Source organism: Lissotriton helveticus, chromosome 2_1 (genome assembly GCF_964261635.1).
Source record: "Lissotriton helveticus chromosome 2_1, aLisHel1.1, whole genome shotgun sequence".
In the NCBI taxonomy this organism is placed as follows: Eukaryota; Metazoa; Chordata; class Amphibia; order Caudata; family Salamandridae; genus Lissotriton; species Lissotriton helveticus.
Window position 1 is genome coordinate 1,440,988,259 of NC_136059.1, and position 19,389 is coordinate 1,441,007,647.

At 44.8% G+C, this 19,389-nt stretch overlaps 1 protein-coding gene across 2 annotated transcripts in view; it reads right to left on the bottom strand.

Annotated features, from left to right (window-relative positions):
* CNOT6L (CCR4-NOT transcription complex subunit 6 like) overlaps nucleotides 1-19,389 on the bottom strand; it is a 931,406-nt gene that overhangs the window by 111,683 nt on the left and 800,334 nt on the right. For both annotated transcript variants that reach the window (XM_078676356.1, XM_078676357.1), the window contains one exon: nucleotides 15,972-16,177. In XM_078676356.1, coding sequence (XP_078532482.1) covers nucleotides 15,972-16,177 — 206 coding nt within the window. The remainder of the gene's footprint in view (nucleotides 1-15,971; nucleotides 16,178-19,389) is intronic.

Below are 19,389 nucleotides of genomic sequence, written 5' to 3' on the forward strand. Positions count from 1 at the left end.
TGTGGTGTCCTTTCATTTGGTTTTCAAGGGGTTACATATGATAAAACAGTTGGCTTCACATGCTCTCTGAAGTTTTAGCCTAAGACTGCTTTGTCCATGCTACCACTAGGATAGCTGGTCTATAAGGTTGACTTTACAACCATCACCATAAGGGTTGTTTGGACTGATACAGGGTGCCCACTAGAATAGTGGACATCCCATATAAGGCCAACTTCTCACACCTTTCAGTACTTATGTAACCAATTTGTCTGAAAACAGAAATCAGCTTGATATGTTTCAGGCCCTTTATATTTAAAAAAAACAAATGTAAGTAAATAACCAATGTTAGAGCCAACTTTGCCATTGTAAGTAGTTAAACCATGTACCAAGCTTTTGACTAGTAATTTCCTAGCCAAGATGATCATCCCAATACCTTAACTGATAACCAGTTTACAAGTATCCATTAGCGGGTTTAAAGTGTCTCTTAACCAATTGGTTAAAGTTCACAATAAACATGTTTCAAACTGATCCGATGCAAGATTACACTTTTTAAGTCCTAAAAATAGAGCAAGCCATCTGGAGAACCCTCTGGCATTCCTGGCTTTAGTAAAAAACAAAATGCTAGTACTATCTTGAGAAATAAAGCTACACATCTTTTTCAGCCTCAAATCAATGGACACATTCAGGAACTATATTCTCAATGTGCCATATGAGATCTTAATTCCAAGACCTTAATAATGCAATACTCTTATTTGGGGTTTCGACTCTGTTTTTCTTTAAACCGGATTACAAACTGTATGTAAAAAGTGCCTGAGGGGTTTGCCTGCATGATTCGCACAAGATAAAACCTCGCACTACAGTGCAGGTAAATGCTAATCACGTGCTGTTTGAACCCTTTAAAGTGGTGAATAACATACATTACTTGCGCACAATTTCAATATTAGGTGGAGCAAATGTTCAATGAAGTACAAATTATACATTAAACTCAACTTAACCAAGATTCATCAGAATTGGGGTGAAACTCTTCTGTCTACAGAACTACTTAAACATGGATTTTCTGGCTAGGTCAGTGCTCAGTTTCATTTGCCTATTCTATAGTGATTAGCTGCTTATTTGTGTACGTATTCCCCAGTGCTATGCTGTTCAATGTGTACGTTATATTCCGAAACAGGAGGGTGGGACAGAATGGCATGTAATTGGAAAAAATTTAAGAAAATAAAATGCATTTGGGCATCCAAGTGCTATAAACAAATGTGTACACTCTTAAAATACATCTAGATTCACATGACTGCTAGAATTAAGTTAACAATCGTAAACAGAACTCAAAGTTGCCGTATCGTGACACATCTATTTTGAAACTCGCATACAAGAGCCAAGCCATAAGCTACTTACCTTCGGTAATACCCTTTTGGGTAGCTATTCTATCTAACCACTGAATCTTCACCTTCTGAATCTACCTAGCAGGCGGACTGGATCTTGAAACTCCTGCAATGGCTCCTGTGCACTATCAGGAGTCACCATAAGCCTCTGTCGCAACTATGTTCTACCTCTGGACATTATGACACAGAGCTGTATACAGGTACCTTGCCTGAGAAATTACATAGGTTTTTTTTTGTGTTTCCTGCACTTTCAAATGCAGTGCATGTTGGAAGGATTGAGAACAGTGACAATGTGCAAAATCTAATTTAAAGCCTTAATAACTCCCTATAGTCTACTCCACAGAATGGAAAGGGGAGGGGGCGGGTGAGGAATCTGCAGTTAATATGAAGCATACACTAGGAAGCGCATCACCAAAGAGAAGTAACTCACTCTTCTGATCGATACTTCCAACTGCAGTTTCCCCAGCTTGTGAATCGATAACAAGGCAATGCCCTCTCCAGGAAGGTCAGTCTGAGGAGCAGACTTCACACGATGAAGTACCAAAGGACCAAGTGGGCAAAATGACACGCCCTGCTGTTGTGATATACGTACTAACTGGAGAAAGTATGAACGGGATCACCATGCAACTGCCTGGCAGATGTTCAAAACAGTGACCGCCAAAGCGACATTTGGGCTGAGGTTTTTGCCTTGATAAAAGGGGGCATAAAGCCTTCCGGAAACACAACTGTCTGATGCAGAGAACAATCCACCGCAAATGGTCTATTGTTTAAACGGAGGGAAAAAAGAGCAAATTGAATAAAAAGGGCTAATCCGGCAAATGAAAAAAGCCTGAAAGGTCCGACAAATAACCTTTAATACTTCCCACAACAAAGCCTTGTCAGGCAAAACAGAATACAAACAAAGGGACATAAGACATCATAGCCTGCAGAAGGATCCACATGATATCCCTCGCACCACACAACTAACGTGGAACAATAGCCTAATTAGACTGAATTTATGGAAGAGTGGCAGGTAATCCGGACGACATCCGCCACTTTGACTGAAGATCACAGAAGGGATAGAAGATCTTCCCGAAGAGGAAGCTGAAGAGGAGGGTACTCATGGAGAGTCACCAGGTTCAAGTGTCAATCTAGAGCCACGAGTATTAGCTTTGCTCAGTACCACCTGACTTTCTTTAGGACGGATTGGATTAGCAGCAGAGACTGAAATACATATAGGAGGCCGGAATAACCACTTAAGATGGAATGCTTTCCCTAGAGATCCTCCCGGAGGAAATTCTTGAGTTAAAAATGTTGAACATTGAGTGACCTGTTTGTGAAGAGGACACGCCGTGAGGGCAACGGCTCCTGCGGCTCCTGCCCAGTCCTGCCATTATCCCTACCTGCTATTACCAGGAAGCCCCGAGCGCCGTGAGGGCAACGGCCGGGCTAAACTCCAACTCCCAGCTGCCCCTGCTACCGGCACAGGAGTGAGCTCATCGGCGCGCCTGGAGGCGCCTTAAGCGGAGGGAACACCTCCCGCACCGCAGGACGCGCGCGGGAGAAGCTCGGGAGAAGCCCGGGCAAAGGGCGGGCCCTCTTTGGCCCTCAGTGGTCGGAAGAGGTCGGGTCGGGCCACAGACCCTGGATCTATTTCAAGAACTATATCATTCATGTGAGACTTTGGACTCATTAGTAAGTTTATTCTCTGTTAGTATATTAATTGCTTTATAGGTTTAAACTGTGATTTTACTGGTGGTTTGATCTACTATTTTAAACGTAAGAGTAAAGCTGTTAGCGTAATGTCTAGCCATACTAAAGACATGCCAGTTGCTGGTTTGAACACTATGGATAACTTTTTGGTTAAAAAGGTTAACCATATCAACAATGAGCGCACGGCCTTTTTAGGACGTAGTAATCTTCCTGTATCACCTGAAAATATGCCCACTCAAGTGATAGAAGGGACAGAGGGAATTACAGAAGGGAACCCATACTCAAGTAGTGAAGGGGCAGTTAGGACTGTGGTACAGGTACATGCGGAGGTGCATTCAGATCTGCAAAACTCGTCTATTGAAGAATCAGACTCGGCCCCTCCAACACTAAGACCAATAAGAAAGTGTAGAAAGACCCAGGCGAAACGAGGGGGAAAAACTACAACAAAAAAAAGAGCGGATACTTCCCGTCCTAATGTTAGTAAGTATATTAACGCTGTTATAGGTGTTAGTAATTTGGAGGGTAATAGTGAGGGGGGTTAAGCTTAACTTCAAATCACTATGAGAACCTGATTAGCACACTACCAAGTAAGATGGAGGAGAAAATCACGGAATTGGTTAATCCACTACTAACTAGACTGGATGCAGTAGCCTCTGAGGTTGAAAGGCTGGGAGGACTGTTGGCGGCACATCTGGCTCCTGCCACTGCCCCAAAAACTATTCCTAACAAAGTTGTGAAGGGAAAGGCAGACAGGACCGAGAGTGTGCAGCAGCGGTGTCCCCAAGGCTTGGTAGAAACCAGGGCTGTTATTAATCCGTCACCAGCAATCCAGACAAAAAAACAAGCACCAGCACTTTTGAGTAGCAGATCAGTGCCAACCCAGAGAATAAAACTTAGGAATGTAAATATTCCGCCTGACTGTGTGCCCTATGTGGTGGTGTTGACAAATGTCCCATGCTTTGAAGAACATCCTGCTCTACCACATGGGGAGTCTAAAGAATCACTGAAAAACAGAACAGTGGCCTGGCTAAACAAAAATTGTGGTTTTCCAACTCACTATTATGACCAAATTATTTCAACAGAAAGGGTCAACTGGGTTGGTACCTCGTGTAAATCAACAACTGGGGACTGTGTGGTTATTAATTTCAAACATCCACAACATGCTGCTACAGTGTTATTGCGTGCATCCTCACTAGTGTATAGCCCAAATAGTGTTTGTGTGCGTCCATTAGGATATTTTTATTCGCCAGGGCCAATTACCCCCAAAGATTCTGGAAGTTCCAGGCTAATGTCCCAAACTCGTCCACCCACACCGGCAGCACCATACATGTATAATACTGCTAGCCATGGGGTGAATGGATGGCAGATGCCTGTACAGAATAATAATGCTGTTGATCAGAGTTGGAGAGGGTTTAATATGGCCACACAGAATAGATTTGAAGTGTTCTCGGGCCTGGATGCTTGTGATTGACTGGAGGAGCATGAGGGTCAAAGTATTGCACGAACTCCAGTAGATCAGCCTATAGAGGCAAGACATCTCACAATACACAAAAATATTGTTATTTGTTTGAATGTTGCCGGGCTGGCCACTAAGATGCAAGATGAGAACTGGATTAAATATATTAAATGTTTTCAGATTATATGCTTACAAGAGACTTGGTCAGTAGAGTGTGACCTTTTTATTGAAGGTTACAAGGCATACTTTGTACCTGCTACAGCAGTAAGCAGAGGCAGGCCAAAGGGGGGGGGGGGATGGTCACGTTTATCTCTGTAGCTATGTCATGTACAATACAAAGAAGGGCATCAAGTAACCCTGGTATTCTAGGCTTAGTTTTAACCAGAGATAATTGTATGGTTGGTCTGATCAATTTTTATAATTCTACTAATACATGCACAGCTTCTAATAATCTAAAAACCTTAAATAACTATGTTAGTTCATCAATGAAGGACTGCTCACATAACCTAATGATCATGGGTGATTTTAATGTTCACCCCTGCGGGGACCCCCTAAGGAAAAATCTTCAGGAAATCCATTGTGCTAGACATGAGGGCCTGCACTTGGAACATACATTGGAGGGGGACTTTTTTAATGATTTATTATATGACCATGATCTTACTTTAACAATGGCATTGTGTGATCCCATGAAGCGCTTTGATATTCCAACTTTCAAAGGGCATGGGAAAGGGACATTTATAGACTATAAGTTATTAACAATGCCAATGCAGGTTTTTGCAGATTCATTCTCTATCGAAAATAATGAATTCAGCGATCACAATACATTGACTATCCACCTTAGGGGTCCCTGGGTGGCTAATACAAGTTGTAGCCTGTCCATGGGCAGGGTAAGGACAACGGATGGCAGACGCCGCCTAAAATGGGCTATGTGTACTCCTGATCTCATATACAAAAACATCAAAGATACCTGTAGTGCTGAAATTAATAGCTGCACTCAGGATGACTCTAATCCAATGCAGGTCCTGTCTGCATTTCAATGTCTTACAGACAAAGTTTCTATCTTAATGACAGACCCAGCAAAGAAGTCTGGGATAGAGGGACCGCGTTGGTTTAATCAGGAATGCTCTAAAGCTGCGCGCAACCTAAGGTCTGCCTTGGCAGAAAACCCCCGTAACAAGGAGACAGTCAAAGGGTGTCGCAAAGAGTTTAAACTAGCCACTGCTACTCGCAAAGAATCTCTGAGGAACGAGGCGTGGAATGAGATCTTGGATCCACAAACCCTGAAAAATAGTTCTAGATTCTGGGCGGTAGTCAAGAAACCATTCCTGGTGCAAGATCCAGGAGAGGGACTAGAAAGTGTCATAACCAAGGAGGAGTGGGTAGTACACTTTAAGCAACTATATGGCGGCACGGTGGACAATATTACGAATACCGACCCCGATAACGGGGCAGCCTCCTTCAGAGTAAATAGAGGAGAGGTATTGGAAGGGATAGAGGTGCTTACAGCTGGTAAAGCGCCAGGGCCTGACGGGATACCCCCTAACCTTTTTAAATCTGATCCCAATTTTTGGGCACCGATTGTTGAAGCTGTTATTAATGCGGCCGCTAGAGTCGGGTGCCCATTTTCTTGGGGGGTTTCCACCATTGTCCCAATTTTTAAGAAGGGGGACAGGGGCAGCCCACTCTGTTACAGGCCTATCTCCCTAATTAATTCCATGGCTAAAATAGTGGGGAGAATCGTACTGCAGAGACTTTCCGACTGGGTGATGGATAATAACATCATGTCTATCTCACAGTATGGCTTCTGCAGTGGCCGATCAACCATAACACAATGTATACACCTTTACTCAATACTCAGCAAATACTGTATTGCCCAAAAAGGCACAGTCCACATAGCCTTCATGGACCTATCCTCAGCCTTCGACTGTGTGAACAGGGGAAGGCTTTGGGGTTCCATGAGGGAGAAGGGAGTTGACAGTGGGATTGTGAATTTTCTCGTTGAACTACATAGCAATACAAGTGCGAATGTTAGGTATTCCCAAGAGTTGTGCGTAACTGAGAATTTTAGAACTGGGAAGGGTGTGCGCCAAGGTTGCATGCTAGCCCCTTTCCTTTTTAATTTTTATATAAATGAACTTGATAGAGTTTTGCAGGAGGTGAAAGCTGATTGTCCTAGGGTGGGGAGAAGGCGTATTCCCGTTCTTTTATACGCAGATGATGCGGTCTTAATATCTAGAACTGAAAAAGGTCTCCAATTGTTACTTAATGCTTTTAAAAAGTTTATGGAAGAAAGAGATCTGCTGGTTAATAACTCCAAATCATTCATTATGCAAGTTGGTAATCGACCAAAAAGACAGTACACATTTAAACTAGATAATGTAGTAATTCCATTTTCCAATACATTCTCTTATCTAGGAGTTCTTTTTGACTCTAAACTGTCGTGGGGCCCACAACTTGCAAAGAAAAGATGTGATATGGTTAGGGTTAATGCTTCTATTTTTAACTTTGCTTCAAAATTAGGGAAAAAGCCAACGCTTGCAATGATGAAATTATATGATGCTAAATCAGTAGCAACTGCAGTCTATGGTAGTGAACTCTGGGGTTATATGGCTTGTGAACAACTACAGATTGCAGAAAATGCATTTTTTAAACGCCTGCTGTGTGTCCCGGCCGCCACTTCCAACTTTGCAGTTCATGAGGAGTTAGGAGCAGAATATTTGAGGGATGTTCTCTCCCTGCGCCCATTGACCTGCTGGCTGAAATTATGGCTGAGCCAAGACATCCCCTTAACACACCTGATTGTAAATGATTTCATTTCTCATGATAAGGCACTAGGCACCCCATGGTTGAAGTATTTAAAAACCAGTTTCTGTGATTTGGGCCGCCATGAACTATTCGATCGTCCGACTGAAATTGTAAAAGGGGATGTTGAAGCAATTAAGCAGTCCTTTCTTCTGCGACGGAAGGCTGCAGGGAGGGTGCTGAGTTACAGAAAACTAGTGTAAGGAAATATATCATGGCTAAAACCTGTATGACAATGGAGCCTTACCTACTCGGTACATTTAGTACGCATGAAAAGTTTCTGCTAACAAGATTTAGATTGAATTTGTTCCATCATCTGCTTATAAGACCAAACAAATATGCTTTTAATAAACTTCCTGCATCCTGTGGCTGCGACGGAAAGTCTCCACAGGACATGTTACACTTTATGTTTTTATGTAGATTCTATGAATATCCGCGTAAGCGTTACCTGCTCGTTCTTTTAAAGAAACTTAATTTTAACCAGATACGACCATCCTTTTTATATTTACAATTGTTGCATAGTGATAGCATCCTCCAAATAACTGAATTTTTAAAATTGTCTCTTAGAATGAGAATTTGTCTGGATCAATGAATGTTAATATATTAATGAATTACAGTTCAGTTCTGTGGAAGTAATGTAGTTAGGGAAACATTTTGTAATTACATTTACTAATGTTTAATGTATGTATAGTATGAAATGTGTACTTTTATGGTTGAATCAAACCGAAATAAAGTCTCTTTTGAATTTGAATTTGAGTGTTTTCTGAGGTAGCAAAAAAGATGGACGTTTTTCTCCAACATAGGCGTTGGAGAAAAACCTATGATATGGCTAGCAAGAAAGTTTATAAAGAATCACTGGCGCTTTATAAATCCATGATCATAAAAGCAAAAAAATTATTCTACACAAACCAAATTGACCAAGCTAAAAACTCCAGCAAGCGATTGTATGAAATCACCAAAACATTGTCAGGTAACGCCCCCGACCTTATTCCCCCTCCGTCACAAGCACTATGTGATGCCTTGGCAAAATTTTTCTTCACCAAGGTGGACGATATATACCAAGCCTTTACCTCTAAACCACCTATGGTGCACGCGGCTCCACCCTGCTCCCCTCCGGCAAATGCTTTTACTAGTTTTCACACACTTACAGGTGACCACATAAGGACTATCGTCTCAACTATCAAAACAGGTTCCGCTCTTGACCCCTGCCCTTTCTCAGTCCTACCACCAGTTATGGAGTCCATCATACCAGTGTTGACACAAGTCTGTAACTCCATTCTGTCATCAGGGAGTTACACGAATTCGTTAAAAAACACCTTATTGAAACCTTTATTAAAAAAACCCGGCCTAGATAAAAACGAATTGAAAAATTATAGGCCGATTGCCAGTCTTCCTTTTTTAGCCAAAGTGGCTGAAAAGGCCATGAACTCCCAATTTTCAGACTATATTGAGAGACACCGATTGCTGGATGATACACAATTCGGCTTTCGGAGGTATCATGGGACCGAAACTGCCCTTATTAAGGCAGCAGACGATGTCAGGGCTATCCGGGATCAAGGTGGGACAGCAATCTTAGTATTGCTGGATCTATCAGCAGCCTTCGACACGGTCGACCACAACATCCTGGTCGACCGTGTCGGAAAGCTGGGCATTTGTCAGTCTGCCAGAGACCTGCTTGCCTCCTTTCTCGCTGACAGAACTCAAGCGGTCACTCTTGGACCTTTCCAATCTGCTCAACTCTCGCTGCCATGCGGGGTTCCCCAAGGCTCATCCCTTAGTCCGACACTATTTAATATCTATGTGTCGGACCTTGCCAATGTCATCAGAGCATATGGGATGAGCCTAACATCCTATGCGGACGACACGCAGTTGGTATTGGCCATCAAGGGAGATGGAGGACAAGTGGCACAAAACTTCAAAAACGGATTGCTTGAAATAGGAGAATGGATGGCTACAAACTGCCTCAAGCTCAACTCAGAAAAAACTGAGGTAGTTATCTTTGGACCTCTTCTCCCAGTATGGCCATCATGCTGGTGGCCAGCAGCCTTTGGTTCACCCCCCACTCCGACAGCCAAAGTCAGGAATTTGGGAGTCATTTTTGACGAAGGTCTCAGTTTTATGGACCATGCAAACAAAGTGGCAACTACGGCCCACTATAAACTGAGAATAATCAGAAAGATTCGCCCCTTTCTTCCGGAGGCATCAATTAAAACATTGGTTAGTTCTCTAGTTTTGTCATCTCTAGACTACTGTAACGGTCTATTTCTGAATGCTCAGGTCAGGGTCACAACAAAGTTACAGTCAATACAGAATGCGGCTGCACGCCTGCTTTCTGGAACTTCCAAATTTGATCCTATATCAGAGACGATAAAGCGATTTCATTGGCTAACGATCCAAAACAGAATAAAGTTTAAGTCCTTATGCATAGTCTATAAGGCACTCAACAACCAAGGACCGCATTCTTTTAAGGATCAACTGAAACCTTACATACCCTGCAGACAGCTTCGCTCTTCCACTTTACATCAACTAGTGATCCCACGATCAAAAACAGTGTCCTGGGTGACCGCTGCTTCCTAGTGGCTGCACCCAAACTATGGAACACTCTTCCTCAAAACATCAGGACAAGTTCCTCACTCTACCAGTTCCGCAAACTTTTAAAGACATGGCTGTTCAATCAATGAGACTTTGAGTATGAGTATGAAACGGATGAATTGTTAGCGCCGAGACGCCTGCGGGTATTCGCCGCGCTCTACAAATGTCAAAAATAAAATAAATAAATAATAAACAAAATAAATAAATCTACAGTGTGCATGTCCCACCTTGTGAAGATACCCTGTGTCAACTCCAGATGCAACTTGTGACCTGGAAGATGAAGCCTGCTGAGCGAGCTCATCCACCTGATCTTGAGGGACCCCACCAGGAGATTTCACCGTCAGGGAGACCTTGTGTTGTTCTGCTACTGTACAGCCTCACATCATTCAGACAGAGCTACCCTGCTTGCTGCAGTACCAAATGGAGACTGTTGTCTTTTAGCAGTGAGGTCAACCTGCTTTGACGGAAGGATAAATGCCTTGAGGGCCAGGCAGATTACCATGCACTTCCAAAATACTGATGTGATGGAGCTGCTACATGGGAGACCAGAAACCTCTGATCTCCAGGTCACCAGGTGACCACCTCAACCATCAGTGCAAGCATCAATCACCACTGATATTTTGGGAGGAAGAGGGGACATGCGTTTCAGGTTGCCATACACCTCCCACTACTGAAAGTCTTTGGCTTTGAATAAAGATGGGCTCCTACCTCCGAAAAGACTGATGTAAAGTCCTAAGGTGCCAATATCAGGCCATAGATAGGACTGTAAATTAGAAGTAGTCCGACCCAACTACAAAGCAAAGATAATTTTTGTGGGCCTGCAGGTCCAGAACATTAAAATTGACATCCTGCAGTTCTAGGGATATCGCCCAGTCCTTAGGATCCAAGGCCAGCAAACCTGAGAATGTGTCATCATTCTGAACAACATCTTCTTGAGGAACAAGTTCTATTTTCTGAGGTTTAATATTGGTCTCAGACCCTCATCTTTCTTTGGGGACCAATAAATACCTCCCTACCTTGGGTACAATACTGATTGCTCCCTTGGTAACCAACATCACCACCTCTTGGAACAGAAGAGCAACACAATCTGCAAATGTCTTGAGCAAAAAATGGAGGGGAGTGAGATGGCAAGCACAAAAGGGAAAGGCATAACCTTGTTAAACAATACTGAAGGACCCACTAGTCTGACATAAGCGAGTGCCAGTGGGTTAGACATTGCTTGATAAGACCTTCCTGGGGGGCCATTGTTGGCTGATGGAGGAAATACTAAAAGGGCTTAGTGGCAGACATGCTGAGAGAGGAGGGGAGGGCTGCTGTTTATGATTTTATCCCTTTCAACCGCCCCTGCCCTTGGAGGCAGGAAAAGTGTAAAAAGGATTTGACAGCTACCTCTACCGTTAGGTAAGGCCCCGGGAATTGCCTCAGAAACTTGGAATACTGTTGATGGAACTGGCAAACAAGGATAGGCAACCAAAAGGCAACTCTGCTGTCCTTAAATGTGTTCCAGGAAAAAATGTGCCTTTCGCCAAACAAATGAGCCCTGGGCATATCCATAAGTGAGGCTTAGATGTCTTCAGAAAACCCAGTGGCACACATCCAAGCATGGCATCTGGTTCCTACAGCCCGTGCAACACAATCTGTGTTATCCAGGTGGGACCACAAAATAGATTTTGCCGAGGCCTGGAAATCCTTGGACTGTCTGAGCAAAGGAATTCCATGAGATTTCAAGCAAAGCATGTAAAATCTCACTCCCAATGTCCAGAGGGCATAAGTGACAGGACCCAATAGACAAACATCATTCAAGGAACTGTGCACTAAGCTACTGGATGAAAAGACTCAAGACCAAAATGCCTTTTCTCTTTACTCCTCTGTCCGGTCGGAAAATATGTTGGATTTACTTTGCTTCAAGGGGCCTGAACTAGAAGAATCTCAGAAGTAGGATACTGTTTTAGGAACGTTGGATCACCTGCATTTGAGCTTGGGCCATCCAGAAATCGACTGACGTACTGGCATACTGGAGCAGCCGCCACAAGTGAATCAGTCCAGGCTTCCTTTCATGGTAATGAGGGCTTCAAAAGCTAGACCACAATATTTTGGCTGGATGGTTGGCCTTAGTCTCTGTTGTAGGAAACTGCTGATTTAGCACCTTACAGCTCTTCATACCAGCATTGTAAAAGAAGCATACTATTTTGTAGGGATCCCTAAGGGTAAATACAATTCTGTCTCTAGCAAAGGTTGCATCATTGTAATGAGAGGGGAGCAAGAGATCTGGCTCTTCATCATCCTCTTCACTGTGGGGAACATGCTCAAGATCAAAGACGACAATCAGAGCAAAATAGGTTGGGTTTTTTAGCTCCCGAAACACTACCTCTGAGGCTAAGAAACAGGAGGAGAGTTTTCCACATACTGAGGTTAAGTCTTGTTTATTGTATAGTGCAACATTGGCACACCCTAGCTGAAGTCAGTTCAGCATCTGAGATCAGATTAGGAGTGGAATCCTGTACTGGCATCTCTGGAGCCGGGATTGTGCGAGTAATCAAACAACTGTTGAGTCATGGCCTGACAGTTTGTATTAGTACAGGGTTAATCTGTGTCAGTAGAGGATCCGGCAACTGAAGGCCCTGACAGATTTGTGAAGCCAGGAGGTGCACATAAGAAATCCATGACCATCCCGAAGAGCTGTAAACAGCATGGCTTTCTTTTTTTTTTTTGAAAACCTTTATTGTACAGAAAGAGCTCACAAATACGGGCCTACAACCCACCGGGCTGGCCACCACAGAGCCGAATGTCAGGAGCAATGCACAGAGTATCACAGTATACAAAGGCAAAGAAACAGGAGACATAACAAGCATCTTAGAGCAATCACAGGAGATAAGAATTAGAAAGGCAGTTTTCTCATTTTTTAAAGGACGGGTTAGGGAGCACAGGAATACGGCGGGCCTAGAGACAAACCAAAGGGGCGGGGCCGCGGCGGGCAGCAATACAATGATCGTAAAAAACACAGGAGAAACAAATACGAAATAGGCATACCAATAAGCACCGGTCAAAACAACAGACATGAGGAAAGGCCATCGCACACATCGTCCAATGCCCGCCCACCGCAGCTACCACCTATCCCACCGAACAGCACAGAAAAGGACCCAAATACAAGAACAATACGAAACGGACCCCCAATAAAAGGAAAGAACCCCACCTAAAGGGGGGGGGGGGGGGGGAAAGAAGGGGGAAGAAGGAAAGGAAGGGACTCTTATCCAAACACCCGCCCCCGGGCGACGAAACAGGAAAACAATAACCCGGTACAAAATAGACATTAAAAATACAGAAAACACACCCAGCAAATCAGAATCATCGTGATACCGGAAAAATACCCCAGAAAGACACCAGGGGGACAGACGACGAGACAGAGCCCCGAAAGAAGGGATACACAAGGGCCATAGAACCAAAAAGGGAGAAGAAAGGAGGAAAAAGATCCCCCAAAAACAGCAACAGACCCCCCCACCCACCCCACAAGCCCACCCTACACCCCTGCAGAAGGCTACGGCCAACCCCCCAGCAGCATGCCTGTCGCCCTAAATAGAACCCGAAATATAGGAGAAAGAAACAAGGTAGAAACAAAGGCAAAAAAGAAGGGCCAGGGAAAGGAAGGAACATTACGCACGGGAGAGGGCAAAAAACAGTATTATCTGCAACCATCCCACCACCTGTGAAAAGGGGAGAGGCAGAGCCCACGGGAAGTTAAACGACATCAGGATAAGTTTCAGGAGTCCCACGAAGTTACACAACATCAAAACAGCACATGTCGGTCATAGATCAAAAACAAGTCTACCGCATATAATAAGTCATTTCAGCCCTGTCCGCTTTTGTCCAAGGTTGTAATCATCCAAACAAACAAAGTCCAAACGACGAGGGACACAGGGTTCAGGAGGAAATCCAGCGGCAGTCCTGAGGAGAAACGTGAAAGAAAATACGGAGGATATAAAAAAGTTACGGTACAATCTTCGCACCGCAGGCACAGTTCTATGGACAGGTCCAACGAGGCAAGTCCAGCTGGGTCGGCACAGGCGCCCCGGCCGGGGAGCCGACGTGATGAGAAACAGAAAGGATCATCGAGGCCTGGACAGGATGCAAACGGACCGCAGCCCAGCGGCTGAGGCAACAAAGCAGGACGACGAAGGGCGTCGGAGAGTCTCCAATTCAAGGATGCGGTCTCCGCCGGAGGCACAGAGACCAGGAGCACACCAGCCGTACCCTGCAACAAGGAAGCAAAATCCAACGATGGGGGCCCGCATAAATCGAAAAGTGGGTCCGCCTCCACAGGGGAAACAGGCGCAGCCACGGAAGTCCGCCAGGAGTATAGTGCATCCAGGACAACATGAAGTGCAGGAAACCCTTCACAAGAGCCGACATCCGGGCCGTGTGGCGGGCCCCCAGTGCTCGCCCAGGCCCGGCAGAGACTCCCAGGGCCGGCCGCCATCTTAGGAGCCCAGCAAGCCCTCGGTCGTCGGGGGCCCCGGCCGGAGCAACACCAAAGCAAAAGGAGGTCAGCCGAACTGCGGCGAGGCGCCCCAAGGCAGGAAGGAGACCCACCAGAAGAAGGATTTTCGGCGGCCCCCTCGTGCCGCCGGCCCCGTTCTCCGAGCCCGGGCGGAAAATCCAAAATGGCCGGGCCGGGGAACAAAGGGGGGACCAAGCCGGATAAATGAGGAGGCTCTCCCGCAGGAGGCAGCGTCCGCACCTCGAGGCCCAGGCCAGTCGGGTCCGCCAACGGGCACAGCCGGCCTATTCGCACATCAGCCCCCGCAACCAGAACCACAGCGCCAGCAAGGGCCGACCATCGCGCTCCGCCACGTCCCGTCGCTGCCAGGAGGTCCAGGCCAGTTCGCCCCGAAGGCTCCGAGCGGGACCACCGCACAGGATCGACAGCACCCAGGATCACCGGAGCAACGGGTAAGTGTCCGCAAAGTGCCCGCGGTACCGAAACACCGCAAGGAGGGCTTCCCGGGGCAGGAGAAATACAGGATAATCGAAGAAAACAGGTGGTTGAACGGAGCCGAGCTAAAACGCGGCCATCTCGGTCGCGAGCTAGGCTCCTCCCTCCAGCATGGCTTTCTTAACACCTGCAGTTTGCTGCAGATTCAACAGTGGCCAGGAGAACTTGTGGCACATCGGCTCAGAACAAAAATCAGATCAGAGTCTGGCTTTTTGAGCGCTGCCTATAAACCCTTTCCTTAGCGTGAGAGCATAGAAGAGGTGAAGCTCCCCATCTTGGAACTTGTTTCCTTTCTGACTCGTCTTACAACTTGTTTTTGGACTTGCCTCAGGTTGGTGAATGGGAATGAACCTGGAGCAGCCCCAAACTTGGAGTGGGACCGACCCGGTTTCTTATGCTCAGTGATCTAGAATGTAGCTTCTTATTCTCAACTGCACATTCGCTGCATCAATAAGCGTTGGTTATTGGACAGGCTTGGTACTGCAGCATCAAAATAAATGGCTTCCAGGCCCTTAAATAACATTAGCTTTCAGCAAAATGTAAACAATGGAGTTTTTGGGTCACAACGACCCTGCACACTGTCAAAAAAGTTTAATAAAAAACACTTCTGAAAGAAGTTTGAAAATTTGAAGTAACTAAACGCCAGAGCTGAAGAACTGACATCACTCTTACATACCGCTCTGTCATTTAATTTATTTTTTATTTTACAGAGTTTAATATAGCGTGAACTTGACCCAAGTCTGGTATCAGAGCGCTTTACATAGCACCAGTTTCGTTACATGAGGACACATTCATTTTTGTTAGGCACGGGGAGATTAAGTGATTTGCCCAGAATCACAGGATGTTCAGCTTCATTGCCGAGACTCAAACCCAGTTCCCCAGATTCGAGGTCGACCGCCCTAGCTGTTACGCCCACTCCTCTCCCCGAGACATCCGGTACAAAGGCTAGACGGAGTCCAGTGGTCCAATCTGCCAGCGTGCAGACCCTATGCACATGTTTCCGGATCCAGTCTGTTTCACTTGAGAAGAGGCAGAATTAGATGAATCTGTGATTAGAAAGATCCATCAGAATGATACTTACTTTGAAATCAAAGGTATAATTGGTGTAAGGCATCAAGTTGTTTTCATAGGCGCTCCTCAACTGAAAGCCATGAGATATTCTCCCATCTGAGATAGGGCCATTCTTTCCATTGTTGTGAAAGTTCATGAGGCATTCATTGTATCGAAGTTCCTTAAAGTCTTTGTGATTGTCCGCAACTACTCCACTGCTCAAATATTCCACAACGCCTATGCATAAAAATAAAAAAGGCAGAGTTTAATTAAGCAATCTGAAAGAAAAAAATGTTGCTTCAAAACACTGATTATTTGTAGTGGAAAGCCAAGTCTGGTGGTGTAGGTTATTCAGTCACAATTTTGGTGAGGCTTAGGTAGCTCCTCACCTTATTATGCTCTAACTTTGGCAAAGAGTAAGACATTATCATCCTGTCACAATTGAAGTGTTACATGCAGATGTACCATTAGTTATAAAGAACAAGTAGCCAACGTCAGTAATGTTGTTTCTGATGACTACTCTAACCACAGATTCCTTACCTTTTGATTCTTCTCAAGCTCCAGTCTAGATACAGTAAATGGTTGGCAATAATTCCAACCCACCAGTAAGTGACACAATCAGATTCCATGGCGGCTCTGTCCCGCCACTGGAAGTGACACAAAGCTGCAGACAGGTGTCAGTTTATCAATAGAGAATTCCAAACTCGGCATAGGCTCACACAAAGCATGCGTAACAAGCATTGGCATAGCCAATAGGTCTCGCCTTTGGGTCCTTATAAGCGTTCAGCCAGTGTTCTTGGCGTTGCCAATGTTTTCAAGCTATGTTATAGAGCATTGTGGCTGCTGTGCAGAATGTTGAAAAGTTATAATAAAAAAGTATTATAAGTATTTTTGTTACCTTGTATATAACCAAGAAGATATTATGTACAACGGAATGACCCAATTAAAAAAAAATGACAGTGTAAAGGTGGTTAAGTTAAGAATCATGATATTCAAATTTAACTGCGATTTTCTGTGATTGTAATTTCTTACCAATAGCTTTGATCGCAAGTTGTTTATTATAACATTTTCAACTGTGTAAAGCGTTCTGACGTGTACAATAAGAGGTCGGTGCTATAAAAGTCCTCAAAGAAATAAAGGCCTTGCATACATCTTTGTGATACGCTGCTGTATCTTGCAAACTCTTATTTTGGTTCAATGCTTATTCTGTGACAATAATAAGTGCATTGAGAAGAGTCCTAAAGTCTGACATCCAAAATCGAAAGGGAGTGCACGCTTGGACATCATTTTTTTTTCTAATTTGCAAGACGTTTTTATTGAGTAGATCAAAGGGGCGAGCAAGAGTTTTCTGAGATATAATGTCTGTGTTTGGGGAACCCATATAGGGGTGAGAAGTGGTTGTGAATGAGCGCCCCGTACGTCTGGCCAGCAGCGTGGAGCCTCTGTAAACAGCCGGGTGACACGAGCACAGACGCATCAGTCACAGGAGCCAGGCACGGCCGACGCACCAGTGGATAATGGTGCCCTAACTTGAGACTTTAAGCAAAGCCAGATAACCTCATCTCACATAATGTCCGCGTGTTAGCCGCCCTGTAGTGCGGCCACTTCAAAGGGAAGAAGCGCCTCACAGCCCTTCCCCCACAAGCCCACTTGTGCATAGAAACAAAACAATGTCAGTTCCCTAATCTTGGTGGGAAGAAGAGCACATGGGCAATATGACTGATGAGGCTCCTGTTTTCAGTTGTACACGACGTAATGCGTACAACTGTTCCAACGTGCGGTGAATGAGGTGTTGTACCCAACTAGAGCTGTTTATTGTGTTTTATTTCTTTTTCGGATCACTAAATGGTTTTACGGAAGAAGAATCAATTGATTTACCTCTTTAAAATCAAGGAATCAGATATAAAACATTTCAATTTGTCAGATGCTTCTTTGATGGGGAGGGGTCCTTTTTATAAGCTTTTATTTACATCTTCCAATAAATAAAAACGAGGAATGCAGCTGCCACCCTGCGCGCCGCTGCTCGCTCCCTCAAGCAAAACTGTGGAAGTGACACATTGGAAAGGAGGTGGGACATGCACCCGCCTTTGGCCATTTGCATGCTTTCATTATTGAAAGCCACACACAAAGGCCAATCCAATGTGTGGGAGGTGTGTGGACGGAGTGAGACCCACACAGTAAAGTTTGCTCACAAGAATCCTCCCATAGCACAGCCCATGTGCGCTGCGCTAGGCTCGACCTAAAAAGGATAAAGACCAAATTAAGGTCCAGCTTTAGCATAATAAGAGGAGCAGGTGGAAACATATGAAAGCCATTTAATAAATGCATCACAGTAGGTGACTTAAATAAAAAGGGCTATCAAGCAAAATAAGAAATGTCAAAAGGACTGATAAGTAATATTTTACTGTGTCCAGCAAATCTTTGCCAGACCAAAGACAAACAAAAGAACATCAGGCAGCTTAGCATGAAGAAAACTGGCCTGTCTGTCCTCACGATAGGTAACAAACCTAGAAAAGAGGTAAGAGTAGATGGACTAAGTTCATAGAAAGAATGCGAGCACCCAAAAATCAGATCCACCACCTTTAGTACAAGGTAAAACCCCCTTAGTAAGTTCCATTCAATCTCTATGGATGGAAATGTAGATTGTGGCTCTAGACTGCAGTGCAGGAGTCTACCTTTCTTTTGCGACAGAAGGCCATATTGAGGAAGCACTGAAGTAGAGGGTAGATGCACAGAATAAACAGGCTGGGATACCAGACTCTCTTACCCCAATCTGGGACTATCTAGGCCCCATCCCTCCAGACTTTCTCCAGGACCCAGGGGATCAGAAGCAGCAGATGAGGTAATGCATAAAGTAGTTTCACTGAAGGTAGAAAACATCTCCAAAAGACCACCGAGGAGAAAACCCTAAGGTGCAAAAGGATCAACATGGAAGCTTCACAGTGGTAGCATAAAGATCTGTAATGGGCAAACTCCACTGAGGTATGATGCCCTGAGTCCCCTTCAGGAGCAGAAGACGCCTCTGTGTTAGTCCACCCTGGTGTTCAGGGAATCCACCAGGTGATTGACCATTAGAAGGATCTAGTGGATACCCTGCCACACCCAACACTCTTGGAGGAACGAGAGAATAAATCCCATAAACAGCCTTGCTAGTGTCAGTAGCACATAGAAATCATGTTTTCCTTAGAACCTGGAGGGATCTTCCATTTATTTATTTATTATATGAGGTTAGAATAGCACACAAATCTCTCTTGGAGTACCGCGGTGCTTGCGCAAAAGGCCATAGCAGAGTGAGATTCGGAACAGCCATGTTTTCAGCAACTTCTCGAAATTCGGGAAGTCGGCAGATACAGCAATAAATGGACAGCCTTTTCCAATGATCGGGGGCTAGGTACGAAAAGGACCAGCAACCATATCTAACCAAGCAGATGTGAGGGGTCTGGAGAAGG